The sequence below is a fragment of the Hypanus sabinus genome, chromosome 13, assembly GCF_030144855.1.
Source record: "Hypanus sabinus isolate sHypSab1 chromosome 13, sHypSab1.hap1, whole genome shotgun sequence".
NCBI lineage: Eukaryota > Metazoa > Chordata > Chondrichthyes > Myliobatiformes > Dasyatidae > Hypanus > Hypanus sabinus.
The window spans coordinates 4,684,597-4,710,629 of NC_082718.1; the positions used below are offsets into that span (position 1 = coordinate 4,684,597).

The 26,033-nt window shown below is 40.5% G+C and overlaps 1 protein-coding gene across 1 annotated transcript in view; it reads right to left on the bottom strand.

Moving 5' to 3' along the window:
• Positions 1 to 26,033, bottom strand: part of snd1 (staphylococcal nuclease and tudor domain containing 1) — a 990,315-nt gene that overhangs the window by 669,060 nt on the left and 295,222 nt on the right. The window contains exon 14 of the mRNA XM_059987006.1: positions 8,080 to 8,152. Coding sequence (XP_059842989.1) covers positions 8,080 to 8,152 — 73 coding nt within the window. The remainder of the gene's footprint in view (positions 1 to 8,079; positions 8,153 to 26,033) is intronic.

Sequence of the window (26,033 nt, forward strand, 5' to 3'; positions counted from 1 at the left end):
GCCATTCGGCTCTACAATTCAACCACCAGGGGCAAGACATGTTAAAGTGCCGGGGTTAGGACTGAGCTTAAGTTACCACTCAATGCACTTTATTAAACTATTTAAGAACTTTTTAAAAGCTATTTATTAATGCTTTTTGGGAGGGTGATTTTAGATGCATATCACATTTATACTGAGTTAAATACTGTATGTAATTAGTTTTGCTACAATAAGTGTATGGGACACTGGAAAAATGTTGAATTTCCCCTTGGGAATGAATAAAGTATCTATCTATCTACCTGAAGCAACTAAATCCAGTTCCTGCAACCATGTTTCACTAATAGCTACAACATCATAATTCCAGGTACCAATCCACACTTTAAGCTCATCCACCTTTCTTACAATGCTCCTAGCATTAAAATAGATACATTTAAGATACTCTCCACCTCCTCCTCTCTTTTCATCCCTAACAATGCATTCAAATTTATTATCCTTTTCTTTCTTCTCCCCTACATCTTCAGGCTGAGCGTATCCCTTCTCCATCACCTGCCTTTCTTCCCTCACACACTGTCTATTTACTTACTCTACTGGTGAACTAACCTCCTGTCCCATAGTTTCCTCAAATTGATTCCCACCCCCCCATCTTACTAGTTTAAAGTTTGCCCTGTAGCCCTAGCAAACCTCCCTGCTAGGATATTGGTCCCCCCAGGATTCAACTGTAACCCGTCCTTCTTGAACAGATCACGCCTGCCCCAGAAGAGGTCCCAATGATCCAGAAACTTGAATCCCTGCACCCTGCTCCAATCCCTCAGCCACGCATTCATCCTCCACCTAATTCTATTCCTACTCTCACTGTCGCGTGGCACAGGCAGTAATCCCGAGATTACTACCTTTGCAGTCCTTCTTCTTAACTGCCGTCCTAACTCCCTATACTGTCGTTTCAGGACCTCTTCCCCTTTCCTACCTATATCATTGGTACCTACATGTACCACGACCTCTGGCTCCTCACCCTCCCACTTCAGGATATCTTGGACATTTAGGTTGAAGTCATTAAAACTTCATATTAGCAAACTATAGTTTTGACAAGACATTGAGGACATCTACTTTGTGCATGACAAGTGTAATTTTTCTAACAATTGTTTATAGACAGATTAGTTCACTTTTAATTGACTATATCACAATTCCAGTGGGTCAGAAACAAAATCAAAAGAAATCAGCCAAGACCTCAGAGAAAAAAAATTGTGGACCTCCACAAGTCTGGTTCAACCTTAGGAGCAATTTCCAAACACCTTAAGGTACCACGTTGATCCATACAAACAATAGCATGGGACGCAGCCGTCATACTGCTCAGGAAGGAGACGCATTCTGTCTCCTATAGATGAACGTACACCAGCGCAAAAAGTGCAAATCAATCAACAACAAAGGACCTTGTGAAGATACTAGAGGAAACAATAGACAAGTATCCACAATAAAACGAGTCCTGTATCGACATAACCTGAAAGGCTGCTCAACAAGGAAGAAGCCACTGCTACAAAACTGCCATAAAAAAAAGCCAGACTACAGCTTGCCAAGTGCACATAGGGACAAAGATCTTACTTTTTGGAGAAGTGTCCTCTGGTCAGATTAAATAAAAATTGAACTATTGTTGGCCATAACGACCATCGTTATGTTTGGAGGAAAAAGAGTGAGGCTTGCAAGCCGAAAAATACCATCCAAACCGTGAAGCATGGGGGTGGCAGCATCATGGTTCAGCAGTGTTTTGCTGCAGGAGGGACTGGCGCACTTCACAAAATAGATGGCATCATGAGGAAGAAAATTTATGTGGATAAATTGAAGCAACATCTCAAGACATCAGCCAGGAAGTTAAAGTTCAGTCGCAAATGGGTCTTCCAAATGGACAATGACCCCAAGCATACCTCCAAAGTTGTGGCAAAATTGCTTAAGGACAACAAAGTCAAGGTATTGGAGTGGCCATCACAAAGCCCTGAACTCAATCTAATTTGTGGGCAGGACTGAAAACGTGTGTACGAGCAAGGAGCCCTACAAACCTGACTCAGTTACACCAGTTCTGTCTGGAGGAATGCAACAAAATTCCAGCAACTTATTGTGAGAAGCTGGTGGAAGGCTACCCAAAATGTTTGACCCAAGTTAAACAATTTAATGACAACACTACCAAATACAAACAAAGTGTATGTAAACTTCTAACCCACCGGGAAAGTGATGAAAGAAATAAAAGCTGAAATAAATCATTCTCTCTACTATTATCCTGACATTTCACATTCTTAAAATAGTGATCCTAACTGACCTAAGACAGGGAATGTTTTCCAGGATTAAATGTCAGGAATTGAGAAAAACTGAGTTTAAATGTATTTGGTAAGGTGTATGTAAACTTCTGACTTCAACTGTAACTACCTACTTCTAATTCATGCAGTAAGTGGTTGCTGATGTACCTATTGAGGTATTGCTACAGATTAAAAACCTTCACGTTCTTTCCCTCTGAGCTGTGGAGCAGCACAATTTATTAATTACACCAACTCCTTTGCTTGCTTGCTTGTAGAAGTCCAGATGACCAAAATCTATACCTTTTCAATTGTAAATTAATCAAGGACTAAATTCATGGAATGGAGAGAAATTTGTTTTGCTTCAATCTTAGGTAATGTGTCAATAAAGCAAAACACTGCTACCTTTAACCAAAGATCATAGGGAATCTAGTTGAACAGCATGAATGTCCCACCAGCAGTACAGCTGGAAACAGATCCAAATTAAATTTCTGACTCTTTTCACAGGATGTATCCAAATTAAACTTTTGACTCTTTCACAGGTTTGAGATGAAGTGTTGAAAATTATGAGCATGCTACACGTTTTGAGGTGCTATGGGATGACATACAGATTTGGGATATCCTGGATGTATTCAAGCAAGCATTGAAAGAAATGGAGACAACAGTCAGATAAGCACAAGATCTGAAACATCACTAAGCATATTAACACCAAGTCTTGGACATCTTTGCAAATGGAATTAATGAAGCAGTGATGCCTATCATAGCACGTATGCAAACTTGAAGTGCATGATCGCCAGAAGTATGATAAGGAAGGGCAAATCAAGTAACCAATTTACATTGAAAATAACAATAGGAGGTAAAATACACATGAACTAACTGCACCTAACTAGATGAATCATATATAGTTTTCAAACTGTCAGAGATTTTTCTCATGGGTACTGAAAATCTCAACACTGGCATTACAATATTAGTTGCGTGCAAACAGGAATTTAAATGACACTGGTCAGATTGCACAATAAAGCTCAAGGAGTCAACCACTTCCTCACATTGCCAAAAGATCAAGATGTGATGGGCATGTGAAATAGAAGTTAGAAATGTAGAAAGATAAGCAAAATTGTTCTAGATTAAAGATCAAATTTAAATGACTGGAAGTGACTACCTAAACTAAAAGATTGATATGCGTTAGATCAAGAGCTCAGGGCCTGATTTAGTTGTATATAACAAACATCCAGGTAGCTCTCATAATGAACTAGAAAGCTGTCAAGAGCCAAGATTCACCTGAAGGTGAAGACTACATCTGCATTGTTCAAACTACAACTTGAAGAAAGAGGGCGGCCAAGTAGTGGAGGTATTTAAAGGAAAAAGGCATTGAACTAGTTTGTATATTGAGCAAAAAGATTTCAAAATGTAATTTAATGAATGATTTGAACATAATGATTGTGGATGACATAAAAATTGGCCATTGTGATTAGCAAGAAAGTTGTCAAAGGATACAGTGGGACAAACAGTTAGAAATATGGGCAGAGAAATAGTGGGTGGAGTTTACTCTGGGAGGTGCAAGAAGTCAAGAGGAAGGTAAACAGTAATTGGCATACCCCTACCAGCAGAGATGTACGGAAAAATTGAGGAGTGTATAAAAGTCAGGAAGTCATACAATTTCATAGAACTTCGGTTAGGCAATATTTGGAATATTGTGCAGAGTTTTAGTTGTCTGGGATGTGGAGGTTTGGATAGATGTTATCTGCATTGGAGAGTATGAGCCATAAAGAGAGGTTAGACAAACTTGGATTATATTCTCTGGAGCACGAGAGGCCAATAGGAGTATATGAAATTATGAGAGATATAGGTGGAAATAGCAAACACCAAAGGGCAGAATTTCAAGGTCAGAGTGAATGATTAAAGGAAAGTTTTGAGACAGGTAGAAATACCTGTGACAAATAAATAAAGCTAATTTTTGGTCTTGCTTTAACCATAGAGAGTGATAAAGGCATGGGTTTAGTTAGGCTTGCATCATGCTCAAGGCAGCACATTCTATGTTGTACAAATATCAATTCATTAAGATGGCATCTTTGGAATGTGTGGAGATTATTTGATATCAACAGAATCAAAGGTTGACGCTGTTATTGATGTTTGCTTAACTAGGATAGATCTTCACAACCTTTGAAAAGTTGAGTGCTTTCGAGCAGAGGTCTAGAATATTTAATGATTAATAAGCACCAAATACTTCTCTAACAGAACAGATGTTTACTTGCAAAGGCATAAACTCCACACATTTTCTACAAGATAATGAATGGACAGTTTGATCCGAAATCTGAAAAATGTTGTCAGCTAACGAGATGACATGTTAGTGTGTGGAAAGGTAGCAGAGACAAGGAGAATCTAAATGTACTTTGACAAATTGAGCAGGAACATAACTGAGGAAAGACAAGCATGCAATCGCTATGTCAGTAGCAGTCTACTTGGTTATGAAACAGATGCCAAAAATCTCATCAGTTAAGGTCAAGGTTAAATCAGTGTTGGGTGGATCGAACTCAAACAATTTGACATAATTGAAGACCTACCAAGACTTAATAATAGTGTTTTTTTTTGCCATCCTTAAGCAAACCATTAAAACTACCAAGCAAATTGTTTAATCACAAGACAGTTGACAGAAATAGCCTTAGTTTGTACTTCTTGTTATATACACCTCTTAGGGTGCATTCTCCAGATAGCTTATGAGGTAACTGTAGCCTTCAGCCAGGAGCAGATGTCATCAGGTGGTTCCCAACCTTCACAGAGTGTTTCAGCCCTCAACCACGACACTCTCCAGTTGGTGGGCCAGCAGTGGTGGTCAAATCACTGCCCATCTGCTCCTGGCTTCCAGCTTCCCTCCTCTCGCCTACTCCAAATCCAACAAGAGGCTCGTTCTGCCTCTTCCCCCATCCTATGAACTGCTTGTTCTTTGCTCCTTTCCTCCAGGTCCAGAGCTAAAAAACCACCATGTTGATTTGGCTGGGAAACCACTGCAGCCGATCTCCACAGGGAATAACCATGCCTGTCATCCCTTGTCTTTGCACTCCTGCACTAAGGACTGGTACTTCAAGGCCTTTCTCTCATGGGCCTCTTCCCATCCCTCTCCCAGGGCACTGTCAGCTCTACCAGAATTATTTTCCGGTCTTCAGTTGACCACAATACAATGTCCGGGCAGAAGGTTGTGTGCACCACCTCCGGGAACTGTAGCCCCCTTCCCACGTAGACCCTCATCTCCCAGGACCTGGCTTTGGTTGTTTGGTTACGAAAGGCCTGGCTCCCTCTTTGATGAAGGTGATGGCCTTCCTCAAATCTGTGCCAGCCGTCTTCTTCTTGCATTTCTCTCGCTCTAGTATGTCAGCAAGAGCCAGCAGCACCTTATCATGGCGCCACCTACACCGTCCTTGAATTAGAGCTGTTTTACACCTGGACATTTTACGAGTCAGTGTCCCCTTTTGACCACAGAGATATTAGGAGGGTCACTCCCATAATAAATAGGGTGGAGGAGATGGTGCACCCTGTTGGAATCCCCTTCTGGAGATCCTGCCAACTAGTTGTGAAATGGGCTGATGTAAATCTGAGTTTGAATCCTCCTAGGTAGCTGGTGATCATGTCTCAAATAGCCACTGGGATGTAGTAGTGGTCAACTCCTTCTAAGATGAGGTACTGTGGAATAGACCTGTAGGCGTTTGCGAGGTCTAACCAGACAACAGTTAGGTCGACTTTTTTCTGCTTGGCCTCACGGATCAAATGGCTAATCACTGAGGTGTGTTCCAGACACCCTGAAAAGCCTGGAATGCTGCCTTTCTGGATGGATGTGTTGATATAGCAGTTCTGCATCTTGTCAGAAGTCAGCTTTCTTGCAAGCACAGAAAACAAAATCTTACATTCCACATCCAGGAGAGAAACTGTCCTAAACTAGGCAATTGTGGAAGAATCCTCTTCCTTTGGAATAAAGCATCCCTCTGCTAATTTCCAACTTGATGGAATAGTATCTTTGGCCCAGATCTTTCTCATGACCTTCCACAGCCCCCGGAGTTTTGGGCATTTCTTATACACCTTATAAGGTATGTCGCTTGGGCCTGGGACAGCTGATGCTTTAGCTTTCTGGATGATGTCCTGGATTTCCTGCCACGTAGGCTCCTTCACATTCAGTTCAATTGATGGTTTTTCCAGTCTACGTATAGTCCAATTGGTTCCTAGTCCCTTACCCCTCCGTGGGCCGCTGTATGCCTCCCGCATAAACCCCTCTACCTCTGGCTTCAAGCTGGATAGTTTACCAGATTTTTGTTGGCCGAGAAGAGCCCTGATGAAGTTGAATGGATCTCTCACAAACCGTGTTTGCCTTTTCTCTTTCTTCGTTCTTTGCTGTTGAAGATATTCTGCCCTCCAGAGTTTAAACAGCTGTTCCCATAGCATGCTGGTTAAGTCCTTGATACCGTTTTTGCCAGTGAGCTGGTTTTAAACCTCTTGTTGAGTATCTTTAATTCGCCTCTCAAGCGACGAACCTCCCTTTCCCTCCTATTTGGCTGCCATGGTAACTCGGGCTGACTTCTCCACTCCATTGAGCCAAATCGTTCCTTAGCTAAATTGTACGCTATGGCTGTGAGTGAGTCGATCTTTCTGTGTACTGGACCTGCTAAGGCAACTTCCATGATGCCGTCTAGATCATCATCGACCTGCATCCAGGCGATGTCGTCTGATGATCTAGGCCATTTGATCCTGTCTTTCCTTGACGAATGGACTGGGGTAGCCGAAGGGGAACTCACTTGGTCTGTTGTTTGGTGCTGAGGTGAGTCAAGTGCAGAGAGATCTTCAGCTCTGTGGGGTGGTTCCTGGTTGACATTCTCCTTCATCTCACCGGATACTGAGTCCTTTATTAGTAACAGATGGAGTGACAAAGTTCAATGGTCAGAACTTTATACAATTTTCAAGGATCACAAGACCCTGCAGGTATTTTTGTTGAATTTGGTGGGGCTGGGGGGAGGAATCTCCAACTACCTCAGTTGGAACAGAGATGGGCATTCACCCTGGTTACAAAAAACTACACTCTGCAGCATAAGTGCAGCCAGTACATGTAAACACAGATCTGGTAGGCTCTGCCATTTTGATAGAGCATTAAACAACATTAGTCTTGATAATAGTGCATTATTATCGCAGTAATAGTGTGCAACTATCATTCCAAATTTGCAACTGAAGAAGCTCCAAAAGATCAGGGGCTGGGTCACATTCTTCAGAGTACACAATCTCAGATAAATTCTTGATACCACGGTATTGGCAAGGCTGAAATAGTAACATTTCTGGGCAACAACAATTCAAGCCAAACGTAGATCAGAAATTTTTAGTACTTGTGTGACATATTAGTGCGATCAAGGTGTCCATTAACCCAAGGAGCAGATCGTAACCAATGTTCAGAAAATAACCATTCAGCTCATTTAGTCTATGCTTGCTTCTAGAAGCTTCTTGGTCCTTGAACCAACTGCTAAAAAGTATATTCTATTTAAACACCTTGATATCTCTATTATTATCTAAGGGGGACTAAACAGCACATCCTACATAACTTTATGGTGAAGTTCTTTATCTCTGGAACCATTCCAATATATGAGAAAACAAGCAACATACAATTATGAAGTTTAATATCCAATATGCCCATGGCCAAAACCACAGTTGAGAGAGTGTGCTCAGTGATATGCATTAACATCATCATATCATTTCCCATAGTCAGTTATCATTAGTTTGAAAGATTTTACAGTAAAATTTAATTTTGATCACATTATAAAGACTTGCCTGTGCAACAACATGTACAACTTACCCCAGAGATATCAGCAACACGATGGATTGGCACCTCCTTCTTACTGTGCAGTCCTTTTGCATTCTTAATGGCCCTAAGGTAACAGAAGCAGAAGAATGGGTTTAAATCTCAAAGATATCCCTTTGCCCATTCCATCCCTCACCATTCTGTATAATTTGAGCAAAGTTTGATCTAAAATATTAACTCTGCATCCCTCTGTCTGAATGCTGCCTAAACTGGCTTCTGATTTTAATAAATTTAGATTATACATTCAAAATCAGCATTAAACTTACCAAAAGCAAACTATACACGCACATAACAAAAGGACACACACGCTCAAAGGAAAGATCAGTGACCCATATCTTTAACTCTTTTGCACCCACCGTTGTAAGATCTACAATTTTATTATTTTTGTTGGTGCCACGGATAATTCCAATACAGAAACAAAATATCACATTCTCAGAAGTACAAGGCAAATTCCCTTAAGCGGGTGCCTCGGTAATGTAGTAGTTTGCGTGACACTATTAGAGCTTAGAGTATCGGAGTTCAGAGTTCAATTCTGACATCATCTACAAGGAGTTTATACGTTCTCCTTATGATTATGCAGTTTTTCTCTGGGCACTCCAGTTTCTTCCCACAGTCCATAGACAGACCAGTCAGTAAGTTAATTGGTCACTGTAAGCTGTCCCGTAATTAGGCAAGGGTTAAACCAGGGGTTGACAGGCGGTGTGGCTCAAAGGGCATGAAGGCCCTATTGCACACTGTAGCTCAACAAAAAAATATATATTTACATTCAATAAGTTTAAGACTTCTGGTGATAATTTTATGATAAAAGGCATTAATTAAAAAGATCACCATCTGATTAGGAACTAATCTGGCTTACTGGTGGTGCATGCCCTCACAGTAGAACAAAAATGAACATTCAAGCAAAATCCTGGATTAATGTTACTGCTTTAGTGTAGCAAAACATCTTAAGGCACTTCTGAACAACAAGCAAAATTTGACATCAGTAATGTTATGCAAGCAACCAACCAAAACCTTGGTAAAAGGAAAGTGCTAAAAGTAGTATCTCAAAGTAGTAATGAGGTACAATGTAAAGATATGTAAATGAAATACCTTAGCATGGAATATAGGTGCCAATTAAATATAGAAAGCAATTTAGGGTTTTATAAAAAAAAACACGAAATGCTGACAGAACTGAGCAGGCCAGACACCCTTCATCAGGAGTGAAGTAACATGGGATGGTCGAGGGGGGATAAGAAGTGCGGGGAGGGATGAAGTAGAGAGCTGGGAAGTGATAGGCTGGAGGGAAGTGGGCTGGGGGAAGGTGGAGAATTATGGGAAATCGAAGAGAAATAAAGGTAGGGCTGGGGGGAGAGATTATAGTGAGGGGGAAAAAAGAGAGAAAGAGAACCAGACTAAAATAATAGATAGGGATGGGGGTAAGGGTGGGGGGAAGGGGTATCAGTGGAGGTCTGTGAGTTGAATGTTCATGCCGGCAGGTGGGAGGCTACCTAGGCGGGAGATAAGGTGTTGCTCCATCGACCTGCGTGTGGCCTCATCTTGACGGTAGAGGAGGCCATGGACAAGACATGTCGGAGTGGGAGCGGTCTGTGGAATTGAAGTGTGTGGCCACAAGGCCTCCGGGCACTCATCCCTGCAAACGGAAGTGCTACACCTGCCCCCACACTTCTTCCCTCACCACCATCCCAGGCCCAGACAGGCCTTTCAGGTGAGGCACCACTTCACCTGCGAGTCAGCTGGGGTGATATACTGTATCCGGTGCTCCCAATGTGGCCATTTATACATTGGGGAGACCCGCCGCAGACTGGAAGACCATTTCGCCGAACACCGGCGCTCGGTCCTCCATCGGTAGCGGGATCTCCCTGTGGCCACACTCTTCAATTCCACAGACCACTCCCACTCCGACATGTCTGTCCATGGCCTCCTCTACCGTCAAGATGAGGCCACACGCAGGTCGATGAAGCAATACCTTATCTCCCGCCTAGGTAGTCTCCTACCTGCAGACATGAACATTCAACTCACAGACCTCCGTTGATACCCCTGCCCCCCTCTTACCCCCATCCCTATCTATTATTTTAGTCTGGTTCTCTCTCTCTCTCTCTCTTTCCCCCCTCACTGTAATCTCTCCCCCCAGCCCTACCTTTCTTTCTCTTTTATTTCCCATAATTCTCCACCTTCCCCCAGCCCATCACTTCCCAGCTCTCTACTTTATCCCTCCCCGCACTTCTTATCCCCCCCCATCCACCATCCCATGTTACTTCACTCCTGATGAAGGGTTTCGGCCCGAAACATCGTTATTACCTCCTCCCATAGATGCTGTCTGGCCTGCTGAGTTCTGCCAGCATTTCGTGTTTTTTTATTTATTTCCAGCATCTGCAGATTCACTCGTGTTGCCTTAGGGTTTTATAATGTACACAGGAGGTTACAGCACCAGAGACCATGATCAATCAAATAATGGTCTCTCTTCCACGTCAACACCTGCTACAATGAGACCCTAGTTAATTTCAGCAGGCAGACAGCTGAAAAAGATGCTCTATGCTTTGTCATGTGAGAAGATTGCCAAGCAACAAGAGGAAACATTAAAGGATATGTGCAAAGCTTCCTTGAAATACAACATGCATTTCCTGGCAACATCTGGCTCAGAATCACTGAAAGCAGAGGATGATGTTTTGGCTTCAAGAATGCATCATGAACACACAGAAGTTCATTATAAGTAGCATCATGTCACCTCACAGACTATACACTCACCTACCTACTCCTTCAGTGACCTCCTGCTGTAACTGTGGAAGTGCCTGCTGTTACTACAATCACCTGGTTAGCCATTTCAGGACCCAATCACAGAACCTACATAACCAGAGTGGAAACAAGGTACCCTCCATCATGAGGGATAGCCTAACAGAAGGAATAATAGATAGATTTTGCACTCCTAGTTGCCATCTAGAGCAAAACTAGAATGTATGAACAAGGGTGGCTACTGGTAGTGGGAAATGATAAACAGGCACGTCTGAAATATTAGATAAGAATCGCTACTCCCAGCCACTTGTTCTTTTACAAAAAGTAAACTGTAATATAAAATTGAAATTAAACAAATAATCTCTGCATGAGAGATGAGACTAATTTAATTGAGCGATTAAATTCATATACACCAAACTATAACTGGATGTATATTAAATAGATGTTATTAGCACAATATTCACTATATATTAGGAAACTACTGAGGATAAAGTCTGGAGGTTTGCCTTTGAAAACACTGAGCTCTAAAAGCAGCCACTTTAACTCACAGCAAGCAACAATTTCAGACATGCAATTTATAAAAAGATTTCACTCCATCTAAAATAATATTGGAAGCACCAAAAAGCTTTCCTATGACATTAGATGTCCAGAGCAAATGAGTCTTCAAATGTGGGTTCAAATTACTACTATCTTCAAACGTAAGTTACTTACTTTCAAGTCAAATTTGAGTGAAAAGGAGAAAAAACGCAGGTCTCATCAGGACTGAGACATAGATACATGTTACTCTATCTACATGCATACTATGCAAGTCCTTTACATAGTGTTCTTCAGATCTGCCAAGCTCCATTAAATTGTACAAGAGCTCTGCAATGTTGCTGTTTTTTTTAATTTCAAGATTCCATCAGGTCTAAACTTATGAACAGCAGCATAAAATTTACATTTGTCCATATCTTTTTGTGCAATATCACCACAGTTCCACCAAGATAAGAAATATGTATTGAAGCTGTCATTTTAATTCAAATCTGATCCAGGTTATCATTTTCCAAAGCTTTTACCATTAATTTGCTCTGGATTCCAATTCCAAAAAAAAAGGAGAGAATGTCTTGCTACATTCCTGGTCTCTTGCATATCATTAATAATCACGTAATTGTTAACCCCTAATATCTACTCCATTACACAGTCAATTTAAGGGCACTAACATACATTTAAAAAGTGATTCCATTCATTTATGGCTATAAACATAAACTGAAAGTTTGTTTAAGTAGCATAACTAATCAGAGCCATGCTTCAAACATCTTAGTTTAAGTAGAATTTTTACTGATTCACCTTAGTAACTTCATCACTATTATCATACAGTAACATTCCAAAACATGAGAATGGCTGCAATATATATTAATTCAGTATACAATTACAATATGTATACAAGACTATAAAATAAATATGGTACAATTCAGTATTACCAAGGAAGACTGTAAAAGGAAAGCATGATATTCAATATAATCAAGAATAATGCAAATTGAAGAAAATGTGTCGAATCAGGACACTGATTGCACCCTGCAGGCAGAACCTAGGTACAATGATGAGAAGGAGGTAGTGGCAAACAGCAATTGAGCAAGTCATGGGCATTAATCAATTCAACCAACAGCATGCTCAGGATGGTTGTCAATAAAAGGTGCAGACAGGGCTAAGATATTGATTAATGAGTGGAGAACAGCGGAAAATAAAACATCAATGTCAAACTATAATACATGATTTAAAAAAGGAGCAGCATTGCAGTAGACAAAACTAAATAATCTCACAACCAAATGTTCACATCACTGCTTTGCAGTCCTGCCAAATCTACACACAAATGGCGGTGGACAATAAATTAGTAAAAGAGTGGAGGTAGCGCCATAAACATTCCCCATTCTCTACCATGGCAGACCTTGGCATGAGAGAACCAACAAGTACAAGGCATTCTCAGCCAAAATCAAAGAGTGCATGATTCATCCTGGCTGAGATTTCTGTCATCGGAGGCCACCATTCAGATATTTAATTAATTCCACACAATATCAAGAAACAGTCGAGAGCACTGATCGGACAAAGATCATATGACCATACATTAAATATTTGCCCTCCACACATAATCATGGTACTGTGTTTTGTAGATCAGTTGCAGAAGTGAGCAGAAAAAATGACAGCTGGAGTTTAATCCCAGCAAATGTGGAGCGTTGACAGGAAAAGACATACAGATAATGGCAGGACCCCAAATTACATTGATGTACAGAAGGACCTTGGGGTCTAAATCTAGGGCTCTCTGAACGTGGCCACAGAAGTGGATAGTGTGGCAACAGCAGCATGTGGCACACTTGCCTTCATTAGTTGACACACTGAGTTCAAGAGTCATGAAGTTCTGTTGCAGCTCCATAAAACTCTGGTTAGGCCACATTTGGGGTATTGCATTGTCATTCCATTACAGGAAGTAGGTGAGCCCATGGAGAATGCGCAGAAGAGGTTGACCAGAAAGTTCCCTGGATTGGGAAACATGTGCTATAAGAGGTTGGACAAAGTAGGATTGTTTAATCTACAGTGGCTCAAGCTGAAAGGAGACAAGAGAAGATTACAGAAATACAATGGGCATAAAATATACAGCTGGTATCTTTGCCCCCAGGGTCAAAATGCCTAATACCAGAGACCATGTGTTACAGGCAAATAGGGGGCAAGTTCAAAGGAGATATGGAGGGCAAGTGATTAATCTTATTTACAGAGTGGAGGGAGTCAGAAATGTATTTTCAAAGGTGGTGGTGAAAGCATACGATTTCAAAAAGCTCTTAGATAGGCACATTAATATCCAGAGATTGGAGGGATATGGACTAAGTGCAGGCAAAAGGGGTTAGGTATCATTAGTGGACCGAAGAATCTGTTCCTGTATCTACCCAGCCGTGCTGCTACAGTTGCAATAAAAACCTTTTTTTTAAATCACTAATTTTTATTGCAACACCAACAAATTACATTCAATACAACCAGTTGTTGATTACATTTTGACTGTTTAACCCAGCCACCCCCACCCCTCATCTCCATCCCCCTCTCCACCCCTCTCCCCACCAACCAACTGAATAGTAGTGCATACACAGACAGAGCATTCCTATTTTAACAAAAGATCTTTTAAGTTAGATATCAAATTTGTCCACGTTAAGATTGTGTTTGGTCGTGCATCATTTACTCTCGCTGATGATAATTCGAGGTAAGAAATATCCAAAAAGCTCCAAAGCCAGTGAGTACTTGAAATATCATGAGGAGATTTCCAACGCTGGACTACAATCTTCTTAGCTGCAGTCAAGCCTGCCAGCCAGATTTTGCCTGTTTTTTCCATAAGGGAAAGGTGGGAGTCATCATTTAGAAGATGTACAGCAGGGTCCATTGCTAACCCCCATTAGTTCTCTAAGAGTACTGATAACCTTCCCCTCCAAACCAAAAACCCCTGGACATTCCCATACACATGTATAAAAGAGCCAACAGTTCTGTGGGGGCAAAATGAGCGATATAGGTCAGGAACCAGTCCCATCTGATGTCTAATTCTCTGTGTTAGATATGCTCTATGACAAAATTTCAAGTGTATATACCAATGACTTGGGTTTTTCGAAGCACTGGCAGCATTACCCAAATCACATCCCAGTCTGTCTTGTCCCAATTCAGATATGTCCCTACCCCAGGTTTTCATTCCTGATGTGGGCATATATTTCTGGGAGTTTAATTTATCATAGATATATGACACTATCTGTCTTGAAGCACTCTGTATCCAACTTAAAAATGGGATGGTCCTTTAAATCTGACCCCCAGGGCACCCCGTAGACTTTACAAGCGGATCTTACTCTAAAGAAGAAGAGAGTGTTTCTCAATATTATATCGAGATATCAGTTCTTGAAAGCTAAGGATAGTACTTGCCTCTTTAATATCTTGAAGAGTAATAATATCTTTTCCCTCCCAAATTCTGTTAGTGAATGGTTTCCGCCCCCCTGATAGAAAATGATTATTTTTCCATAATGGAGATGATTTGAACCATACGCTTTTAAATTTTCAGAATTTTTCTGCTGCTCTAAACACTTGTAGCATATGGGTTAAAATTGGACCATAATACAACTCACATTTTTTGGTAGATAAACCTATAAGGAGAAAGTCCTTCAACCTTATTGGTGCTATTAGCTCTTGTTCTATATTTTTCCATGACAAAACTTTACCCTCCTCCATTCAATAGCTAAGATTTTTTCATACAAATGTCCAGTGATACAGTTTAAAATTTGGACATGCCAATCCCCCATCCAACTTTTTGAATTGTAGAGCCGACCACTTTATATTGGGTCGTTTACCATTCCCAACATAGCATCAAAGTAAGGAGTCCAGTTTTTGCCAATATCCTGCTGGAGGCGCAAGTGGGATCATTGAGCTGATAAAATTAATGTGGGGTCACATGTTCATTTTAATGACCAGTATACGGGCTGGGATTGATGCTGGCAGGTGTCTCCGTCTATTAATATCTTCTTCTATTTTTCTCAAAATTAAACAGTAATTTTTTTTTGCCGCAGACAATAGGGAAGTACAGTCGGCCGTCCTTATCCACGAGGAATTGGTTCCGGGACCCCTCACGGATACCAAAAATTGCAGATGCTCAAGTCCCTAATTCAACCTGGCTCAATGTAGTGGACCTTAGGACCCAGCAGAACCCCAGACCTTATTTAACCTGTTTCAGCGCGGTGGACATTAGGACCCAGCAGCCAAAACTCTGAATCCTCAGTGTTTCTGTTCATGAAAATAATCACGATCATGACTGAAAATAACGTGGAAATAATAAAGCGATCAGAAAAAGGTGAAACACCATAGGTCATTGGAAAAGCGTTAGGCTACAGTCGGTCAACAATCAGAAAAATTTTAATGGATAAAGTGAGGAAGGCCCTGCCCCAATGAAAGCTACAATCATTACTAAGCAATGCAGTGGTTTAATTATTGGGTTTCGCTGAAACATACGTTTGTAAGTGTTTTATATGCATAGAAAGGTAAAAGGTATAGTATATATGTACTATATACTAAGAAAAACGTTTGACTAACTGACGCTAAATAATACCAGATGTACGTGTTCTGACTTACTTAGTAAGCGAACAAGAGAACTTCTGATTTTTCTCAATTCTGATCCACGATAACCTATGCACATCCTCCCATATACTTTAAATCATCTCTAGATTACTTGTAATATCTAATACAATGTAAATGCTATGTAAAATAGTTGTTATACTGCATTGTTTAGGGAATAATGACAAGAAAAAAAAGTCTGTACATGCTCAAACAACAAGTGCTGGAAGAGCAATTCCAGGTTTTCTCGATTTGTGGTTGGTTGAATTTGTGCATGTGGAACTTGTGGATAAGGAGGGCCAACTGTATTAACTTTAATACCCAAGTAAAGGACCTCGTTTTTAACAATCTGGGGAGGGACAGACACCTTGCTTTTATCTTTATTAATCAGCATCAGTGCTGATTCTGACAAATTACAAGTAACTTTGTATCCTGAAAGAAATCCAAATTGCTCCAGAGTTTTTGAACATTTGCCATATAAACTAGTGTGTCGTCTGTGTAAATATTTCTAAGTGATATCAAGTGTGATGTTGTACCAATTGTAATAGGGGAGATCTGAGGAGAGTTTCTATTAAATGTGCTAGCAGTTCAATAGGTATAGTAAAAATTAAAGGAGACAGAGGGTCCCCTTGTCGTGTGCCCCGTCCTATGTCAAATAACTGAGAAACCTCCTCCCACACATACCCGGGCTGAAGAATTAGCATATAGTGCTTGAATCATATTAATAAATTTATTGCTGAACTTAAATTCTTTTACAAACGCGTAGAACTCTCCAAAGAAATGACCATTCAAGGAGACTGAACGCTTTTTCAGCACCTAGAAATATCAGGCCAAGGCAGGCGGGATTTCATGTGTTGCACTCAGTATGTGTAAGAGCCGGCAAATAATATCAGATGCGAGACATCCCCTGATAAAGCCAGTTTGATCTGGGCTAATTATTTTCCCAACTACTCTCTCAAGTTTACTGGCTAAGATTTTGGGAAATATCTTGAGGTCGGCATTTATCAAGGAGATTGGACGGTAATTGGCACACTCCAGGAGTCGTTACCGGGCTTAGGTATAACTGTGGTCAGGGCTGTGTTTAGATCTCTATGGAAAGCGCCATTTCCAATAGCATAATTTAATGTTTCTAACCATACTGGTCCAAGAATATCCCAAAGTGGCAGGTAAAGTTCCACAAGTATGCTGTCTATACCTGGCGTATGCCCCTTAGTTGAAGCTTTGACTGCTTTAAGTAGCTCATCCAGTGTAATAGGAGAGTCTAGAGTTTTGGTGTCCTCTAATGACAACATAGGGAGGTCTAATCCACTAAAAAATTCTGTGAAGTCATTCTCAGAAGGAACTGAGCCACTTGTATACAGTTCTTTCAAGTAATTTTTGAATGTTTCATTTATTTCCTCTGTTGAAGATACTACTCCACACTTAGCATATCTAATCGCTGGTATAGACCTTTCAGCTTCCTGTTGTTTCAGTATTAGTGCCAAAAGACAGCTGGTCTGCTGCATTCTGCATAATACTTATGTTTGGTTATATGGATCATATATTCTGCCCTGCTTCTTAATAAATCATTTAATTCTGCTTGTTTCATTTTGAGCTCGTTTTGTTTTGTTATGGTGTATCTCCTTTTCATCATTCTCCAAAACCTTACATTGTTCTTCTAGGGTGGAAATCTTTTGAAGCCGGCTTTTATGTAGGTGGGAACTGAACCATATGGCATTATTTCATAAGAAACCCTTGATGGAGGGCCAAATCACTGTCATATCCGAAAGACTATTTTTATTTAAACTTATAAATACCATCAATTTTGTTCTCAGTTGTGTTAAAAATTCGGCAGTTTTTATAAGGGTGGAGTTAAATCTCCACCTAGTAGCCTTATTTTTAATTCTGCCTTAATTAAAAGTAGATATGTCTGGGTTGTGATCAGATAGATGTCTGGGCAAAAATTCTATTGAGTGTTCCAAAGGCAGCAAACCGGAGGATATAACAATGTACTCTATCCGAGAGTAAGTTTTATGTCTTGTGGAGAAGAAGGTATAGTCTTTAGCAGATGGATTATGTACCCTCCACACATCAGTTAATTTTAAATCCATTAGAAAGAGGTTAAGTGCTTTGGAAGCAGATTCTTGAGAGCTTGATATAGTTGAGGAAGATTTATCGATGTTATTGTTTACCAAAGTATTCATGTCCAAATCAACATGTAGTTGGTAGTCACTTAACTTCAGTAATTGTGAGGTAATTGTGGGAAAAAATTCAACCTCAAATATAGTTGGGGCATATAGGCTAATGAATGCAATTTTTTTTACCCTGAATAGATGTACAGCGAAAAGCTAGACGTCCTTCATTGTCGGCACCAGACCTTTCAATTGATACATTAATACTACGTATCATTAATATCATAACTCCTTTCATATGAGTACCATCAGCTGATGCCACAACGGGTTTATAAAAGTGGTTTTAAACCCTGGGAATGTCGTTAGGTTTAAGATGTGTTTCCTGTAACAGAGTGATATTTATTTTCTTACTGTTTAAGAAATCTAAAACCTTTGAATGCTCTAACATTAAATGATACAATAGTAAGATTTTCTAATTTATCTGTGTTGCTCATCTTCCCCTGGATCCGTTGTTGTAAGTTGGTGGTGGAGCCCTGCGTTACCCTCTTCCCACCACCCCTCCCATTCAACCCTTTACTTTGTAACATCTGTGAGTGTCACTTAGCAATGTCAGACACTGAACATTAACCGCCCCCCTCTAGAACCAACACATTAGAAAGGCAAAGCAGTTCTCATAGACAATCATAACAAGGAGACAAGAAAAAAAAACCTGGTCAAACCCGTTAACCTATATAATTAAAACCATCCCTGTCTCAAATATAGTATAACACATAATCAAGACCCCAACAGCTCTCTTGCGGGAGACTGTTGCTTAGCGATGACGCCAGTGACGTCTTATCTGGTGCCCAGGAACGTAAACAAGTCTACTGGAGACATAACCCAAAATGAACATGTACAACTAAAGTTATTCAGAACAAACTGCTGTTTTTCAGCTTCGTTCTTGAAGTATGACATTTGGGGGTGTTGAATATCACCTGAGAAAGTAAAAGATAAAATGTATATTCTCGACGGACTTATATCGCATTACCATGTACTAACAAGTTAATTGAGCCATGACCTTAAAACTCTGACCTGCAATACTCAAACAAATTGGCCCCTTAATTAACTAAGTATAAAAGTGTATCAAATGACTTTCCAATAAAAGAATAACCAGAAAATTTAATACCTAGGACATTTAACTTACCTGTGCCTGTTAGGTTGCGCATGCAGGCAGGTCCGAGCTCTTAATGCAGTTCCATCTCCTCCCGACTTTGCCCAGGGCCTTCTTCCATATCTCTCAGCACCAATGATTTCAGGGCTTCTTTCGCTTCCTCTGCCGAGCTAAACAACATCTTCATGCACTTGAGATTCACTCTCAAAATCACCGGGTATACAAGGAACAAGTCGATCCCCTTCTGTTAAAGCTTGGCACAAATCTCCCTGTATCCCTGCCAGGGCTGTAATCGGCGAAGAACTGCAGCTGGGTGCCATCAGGCAGAGTAGGTTTGGCTTTCCTTGTGCCCTCCAGGATAGCCTGCTAGTCGGTGTACCGTAGAAGCCTAAAGACCATGTCTGCGGTCTTGAGGTGTTGTTGGAAAAGATCCTATGTGCTCTATCAATCTCCAAAGGAGTGCTGTGGGAATTCTTGAGAACTGGAATCCAATTAGGCAGCATCTTCTGGAGATAACCTATTGGATCAATGCCCTCAGCGCCTGTCGGTAAGGTGACCAGCCGCACATTGTTTCTTCTGGATCTGTCCTCCAAGTTCTTTAGCTTCTTCCGTATCTTAGCCACCTCCGTGATACTGGAGTTAACCTTCACATTCTTGTGTAAGCTAACCTGAATGTTGTCTATTTTGTTGAAGACTGTGCTAAAAAAATTTTTAGCATGAATGTCCACTTGCTCCTTTAACGACCGGAAAATGCTGCCATTTTTTTGCCATATGCTTCTGTATGGGTTCGAGACCCTTTTCCATTGACTCCTTTAGCAAGTGGGCTACCGTTTTTTGCAGCGATTCCATCTCCATTGCCATTGTTTGCTTAATTAGCATAGCTATTTCCTCAGATGAATCGCTAGCTTCATGTCGTCTGCTGGTATCTTGTTTCTTGGTTCAATTTGGATCTTTTTTTGAGGTCATGTCTTTAGATAGAACTTTCGCCAACTCAACCTTGTAGTAAGACCATCTATGAGCCCTAAAGAAAGTGAAAAAGGAGTGCTAAATGTCAGCACTCAGTGCTGTGCTGCCATTTTGCCTCGTGCCTCACTGGAAGTCAATAATAGCTTTTATTATTGTTCACTCTGTCTCGTGTGCAGATAGCAAGAGAAATTGCTTTCAAATAGGTATGGTTCAGTCTACTCTCTTAGAAGCAAAGTAATGGAAGGCGCCATTGCTGATTATCATTTTCTTTGGAATTTGAATCCTCTTGAGTGCCACCACATTTCTAAAGTCCTGGTGTAGCCCAACTCGCATATTATATATTGAAGACAAACAAACAGAACAACATCCTCACTATCCTATTCACCCATGTCACGTTTTTCAAGGATCTATGAACTTGCACCCCAAGTCCCTCTGCACAAATCTTCTAAGATCCCTGCCATCTTATGTACATTGGACTAGATGATCCAAACTGCTTGTCTAGATTAAATTCCATCTACCACCACTTTGCCAACTTTCCTATAGAACTATGCTTCTCTGTATCCTTAGCAACCATCCCTACTACTTATAAATCCAGCAATCTTAAGGAATACCAGTAGGAAAGTAATGGAAGGTGTCATTGACAGTGCTGTCCAGCAGCACTTACTTCCCAGTTCCCTGATCACCGCTGCTCTCCCTGAACTTATTTGGAATTTTGCCACGACCATTTACTCCAGATCTGATCTCATCCTTGGTCCAAACATAAACGTCGTATTGAATTTATAAGGTATCATTTAATACAGTCTGGCATCAGACAGTCTGATTAAAACGAGGCCAGCAGACACCAAAGGATGCAGCATTTGAAACATAACATGCAAAATGGAAGGTGGTTTTTTTTTTGGAGCTCAGTCATCCCAACTTCAGGGCATCACTATCAGAATTTTTGGGCAATGGATATAGCTGAACCAAATATTTTATCAATGGCCTTATAATTATGAGGCTAATATTCACTAATATTAGCAATTCAAATGTATTTGCAACTCCTCAGCAAATAAAGAGATCAAGAAGGCTCTGCCAAGGGTAGTCAAAACTGGCATAGACCACCTGCATATATACAGAGAGGAGCAGGAAACAGGCCAACAACATCAGGAGGGATCCCACCCTGCCCATCAACTGTTTGCCTTACTCCCATCCTGGAAGAGGCTACGTAGCGTCCACACTAGGACCACCAGACTTAAAAACAGTTACTTTCCCCCAAATAAGACTGATCAACACCTCCATCCACCACTACTTGATTATTTCCTGTCAGTCACCTTATGCACAGACACACCTGTGCCTAGCATCACTTTATGGACATCAATGTATACAAGCTATTTTACATATTTATATTAATTGTTTTTAAAATTATAATGTTATCTTGTTATGTATTTTGTGCCACATCAGATCAAGAGTAACAATTCATTCATTCTCCTTTTCACTTGTGTACTGGAAATGACATTAAAAAATCTCAAATCTACAAGGTACAAGTGGAATTATTTTCACTTTTGCCTTGAATGTAGCTCCAAAGGCTCTGCGGAAGCACAGATCAGCACAGCTCACATGCCAAAGCATTCAATCCTTCCACTACAGATTAAAAAATCTAGAATCTACAAAATGTACTATATGTATTGATTTTGATAACTGACAGTATCTCACAAACTCATTATCTGTAAAACTAAGTTGCAACAGGTAGCTGGCACATGGGAACAATCACTTCTTGAAGCTCCTCTCTAAGCTGCAGATCCAAACTAATTTAGAAATACATTGCTATTCTATAGAATAAATAATGGAAGTCCACACGAACAGCATTATTGTAGAACATTCAAAAAAGCTACTGTTCCAGAGGTATCTCATCATTTCATCAAATGGTAGATAAAAATAATCGAATAAAATGTCTGACCTGAGAACTAACATATCACTGGCAAGCAACTGGCATATGATCTCAAAAGATGGGACTTTATACATGAGCACCCATCTCTCAATACTGAGACCCAGTAAATTACATTAGAAATCACTATTAATATCACAACACTGATAAAATATTGAACATTTTTAATTTCTAAGTACGAGTTACATTGAAAATTTAAAATTGCTTTCTTCAATGAATTTTTCCCATTTTTCAATCTCACCTAACTCGTCAGTGGCACATTGTATTTACTGAAAATCTCTCAGGCAGTCCATTCTAAGTAAAGCAATGTGATAGCAGCAGTCTTCATTTCCTTATTGACCGATTTACTTAAGTCATCAGATCTTTATTGAACTGAATCCATTTTAACCACAGTATGTCAAACAGAGGTAGTACATTCGATTAAGACAAATAAGGGATACAGAACTGCCTAAAAGGGAAAACTATATGTTTTAGGAATACAAGGTAGAAGGCCATCTCTGAAGGAATCTAAAGATGGCCTCAGGCTGTCAATCTTCAAGCATGTAGGTAACACATGTGGACTGATCTACAATGCTATGCAGTCTTCCATATTGAACCATATTAATAACCAAACTTAAAGAATACTGACGTTTGCACCTAAAATTAATTAGGAAAAAAATTGCTATTGATGCACATAACAAAGATTTCACCCAAGTCAGTCACAGAAACATTACTATGCATTTTTACACAGTTCTTCTCTTGATACTAAGCAACCTGCCACTAAGTCCTTTAGAACCAAAAATGTTTCCACAAGGAATGTTTACAAAAACAGCCATCTGATAACTTCTAACAATCAATGGATAGTTATAGCAGCATTGAATTAGTTGTTCCAAATCAACAATGGCAAGAGGGGAAATGAAAAAGGGTCTTTGAAAAAGAAGTTTCCTATGTGTGTAACAGTATCCGTCAACCTATCATTAGTTTAAAAAAGTGAACTATGGTGAGCATTTGAGAGGGAACAAATACTTGACTTGGTAACTCCTTTAATGATCTTTTCAATTTCTAACCTTCTTCTCATACATAGATAAATTACTTCCTGTACTGGCCTATTGATTACAATGTTATTAATGGATTCTATGTAAAGCGGGCAGGCTGAACAGCTGGAATAGGTAGGAGGGTTTTTGCATTGTTCATAACATAATGCCTTCCTGCATGGTTCTCTACCAGTTTGACTCGTCTTGAAGCTGAATAATTCCTGGAAGCACATTCTGTCCTCTAAGTAACTTTCTACGAAAAGGCCAAATATGACTACAAAGTATCTGGCCAACTTGGTCTGCCCATTCTAGCTGGTTGAGAATGATCACAGCCTGGGAGAGGACAGTACAGTTTCCAAAGACCTCCACTATCCAGGTCATGCCTTCTTCTCACTACCACCATTGGGCAGGAGAGGAGATACAAAAGCTTTAGGTCCCACACCAGTAAGATGAGGAAAGTTTATTACCTGACAACCATCAGGTTCATACACCATTATTCTGAACTGATTCTATCACCTACAGACTCACTTTCAAGGATTCTACAAACTCATGTTCTCAGTACTTTTTATCTACAGTTTATCTTCTTTTGCACACTGGTTGTTTGTTAGACTTTATGTATAGATTATTTATAAAATTCTATTATATTTCTTTTTTCCTGTAAAAGTCTACAAGAAAAGGAATCACAAGGTATTATACATGATAAAAAGTTCATCCATTGATAATAAATTTACTTTGAACTCTCTCTGGTGCTGCCATCTTTTCTACAGTGAGCAGAACTGCACAATACAGTTAGTGCACGAGTTACGAACGTCCGACTTATGGACAACTCGTACTTACGAACCAAAGAAGGAAAACACCGTCCGCCGTTTTGAGTCAGATCGCGACGCCGTCGGCCATTTTAAGTCGTTACCGTTGACACTGTGTTGAGTGTGTAACTTTGTATTTGGCTTAAATTTTTCTTAGCAAGATTCACCCTCACCCCACATACACCCCACACCCCCGTTCTGGTCAGCTGGTGGTGCAGTGAGATCAGCAACGGGCCCGAGATTGGAGGTTCCCAAGTTCAATCTAGTGACAGACCGCTTCCATACCAGGTTGATGTTGATCCAGTGACTCCCGTACCATCGTGCCAGGTTGATATTGAGCTCGCAACTTGACCTCGTAAAAATAACCACTGCCACCTCTAGTTTAAATTCCCACGCAGAATATTTGTGGAGGATCAAATACAGTACCCAAACCCAGCACAGCCCCCACTTGTCCCATTTAACTTGTCTCAGAGGGGTGGTCCTTAGGACCCAGCGGACTTCGGGAGCCGGCGCAGCTCGGGACCTGCTGCCCGCAGTGTTTCTGTTCCATTGACGGGAAGAGATCGCAATTGAAAATAAAGTGGAAATAATAAAGCATTCGGAAAGAGGTGAAACACCATCAGTCATTGGGAAAGCGTTAGGCTACAGTCGGTCAACGATTGGAACTATTTTAAAGGATAAAGTGAGAATTATGGAGCATGCGAAAGGCGCTGCCCCGATGAAAGCTACAATTATTACTAAGCAACACAGTGGTTTAATTATTGGAATACATACGTTTCTTAAGTGTTTTATATGCATAGAAAGGTAAAATATATACTATATACTAAGACAAGCGTTTGACTAACTGACGCTAAATAATACCGGATGTACTTGTTCCAACTTACATACAAATCCAACTTAAAGACAGACCCAGGAACGGATCTCGTACGTAACCTGGGGACTGCCTGTATCCCAAGTATAGCCCACCCAACATTATTATTCAGCTCTAATATGATGCTTGAAGTATTTTACTTAATAGCCCTGAAAACAATAAAATTAAACATCATCTTCTCGATACTTGCGTTCTAAATCCCTCTGTAAATCAAAGCTTTTAAGATCCTTGCCATATAGACCATCAGTATTGGATGATAATCTCTCTGACAACTTTCCTAATATCATTGTCCCTGTGTACTCTTAGGCAACCATCCCCAATATCCACCAATTCTCATGTCATCAGCAAAAAAAGAACCAAAATCTGAATAACAAGTCCTTCAATAGGCCACTAGGTGGACTTCTAGGCAAAAAAAACTTAAAACTTATCATAAACATGGTTTTGAATACAATCTGTCAAAACACCTGTCCTCACCTTCTCAAACATTCTTGAACAAATACCATTTAGGAGCCAATCCATGTACAACACATTTTCTGACTTGCTTTCATCAACTTTCTCAATAATGTCTCAAAAAATAACTATCTGATTTGTGAGGCAGGATTTCAAGTCAAGTCAAGTTATCTTTATTGTCATTTCAACCATAACTGCTGGCAGGAGGGAGAAGAGTTTGTATGAGGGGTGCGTGGGAGCCTTCATAATGCTGTTTGCTTTGCGGATGCAGCGTGTAGTGTAAATGTCCGTAATGACGGGAAGAGAGACCCTGGTGATCTTCTCAGCTGACCTCACTATCCGCTGCAAGGTCTTGCGATCTGAGATGGTGCAATTTCCGAACCAGGCAGTGATGCAGCTGCTCAGGATGCTCTCAATGCAACCCCTGCATAGAATGTGATGAGGATGGTAGAGGGGGGTTGGGAGATGGACTTTCCTCAGCCTTCGCAGAAAGTAGAGACACTGCTGGGCTTTCTTTGCTAGAGCTGGTGTTGAGGGACCAGGTGAGATTCTCTGTCAGGTGAACACAAAGAAATTTGATGCTCTTAATGATCTCTACCGAGGAGCTGTCGATGTTCAGTGGGGAGTGTTTGCTCCGTGCCTTCCTGAAGTCAATAACCGTCTCTTTTGTTTTGTCACATTCAGAGACGGGTTGTTGGCTCTGCACCAGTCCATTAGCCGCTGCACCTCCTCTCTGTAAGCTGACTCGTCGTTCTTGCTGATGAGATCCACCAGGGTCGTGTCATCGGCGAACTTGATGATGTGGTTCGAGCTGTGTGTTGCAG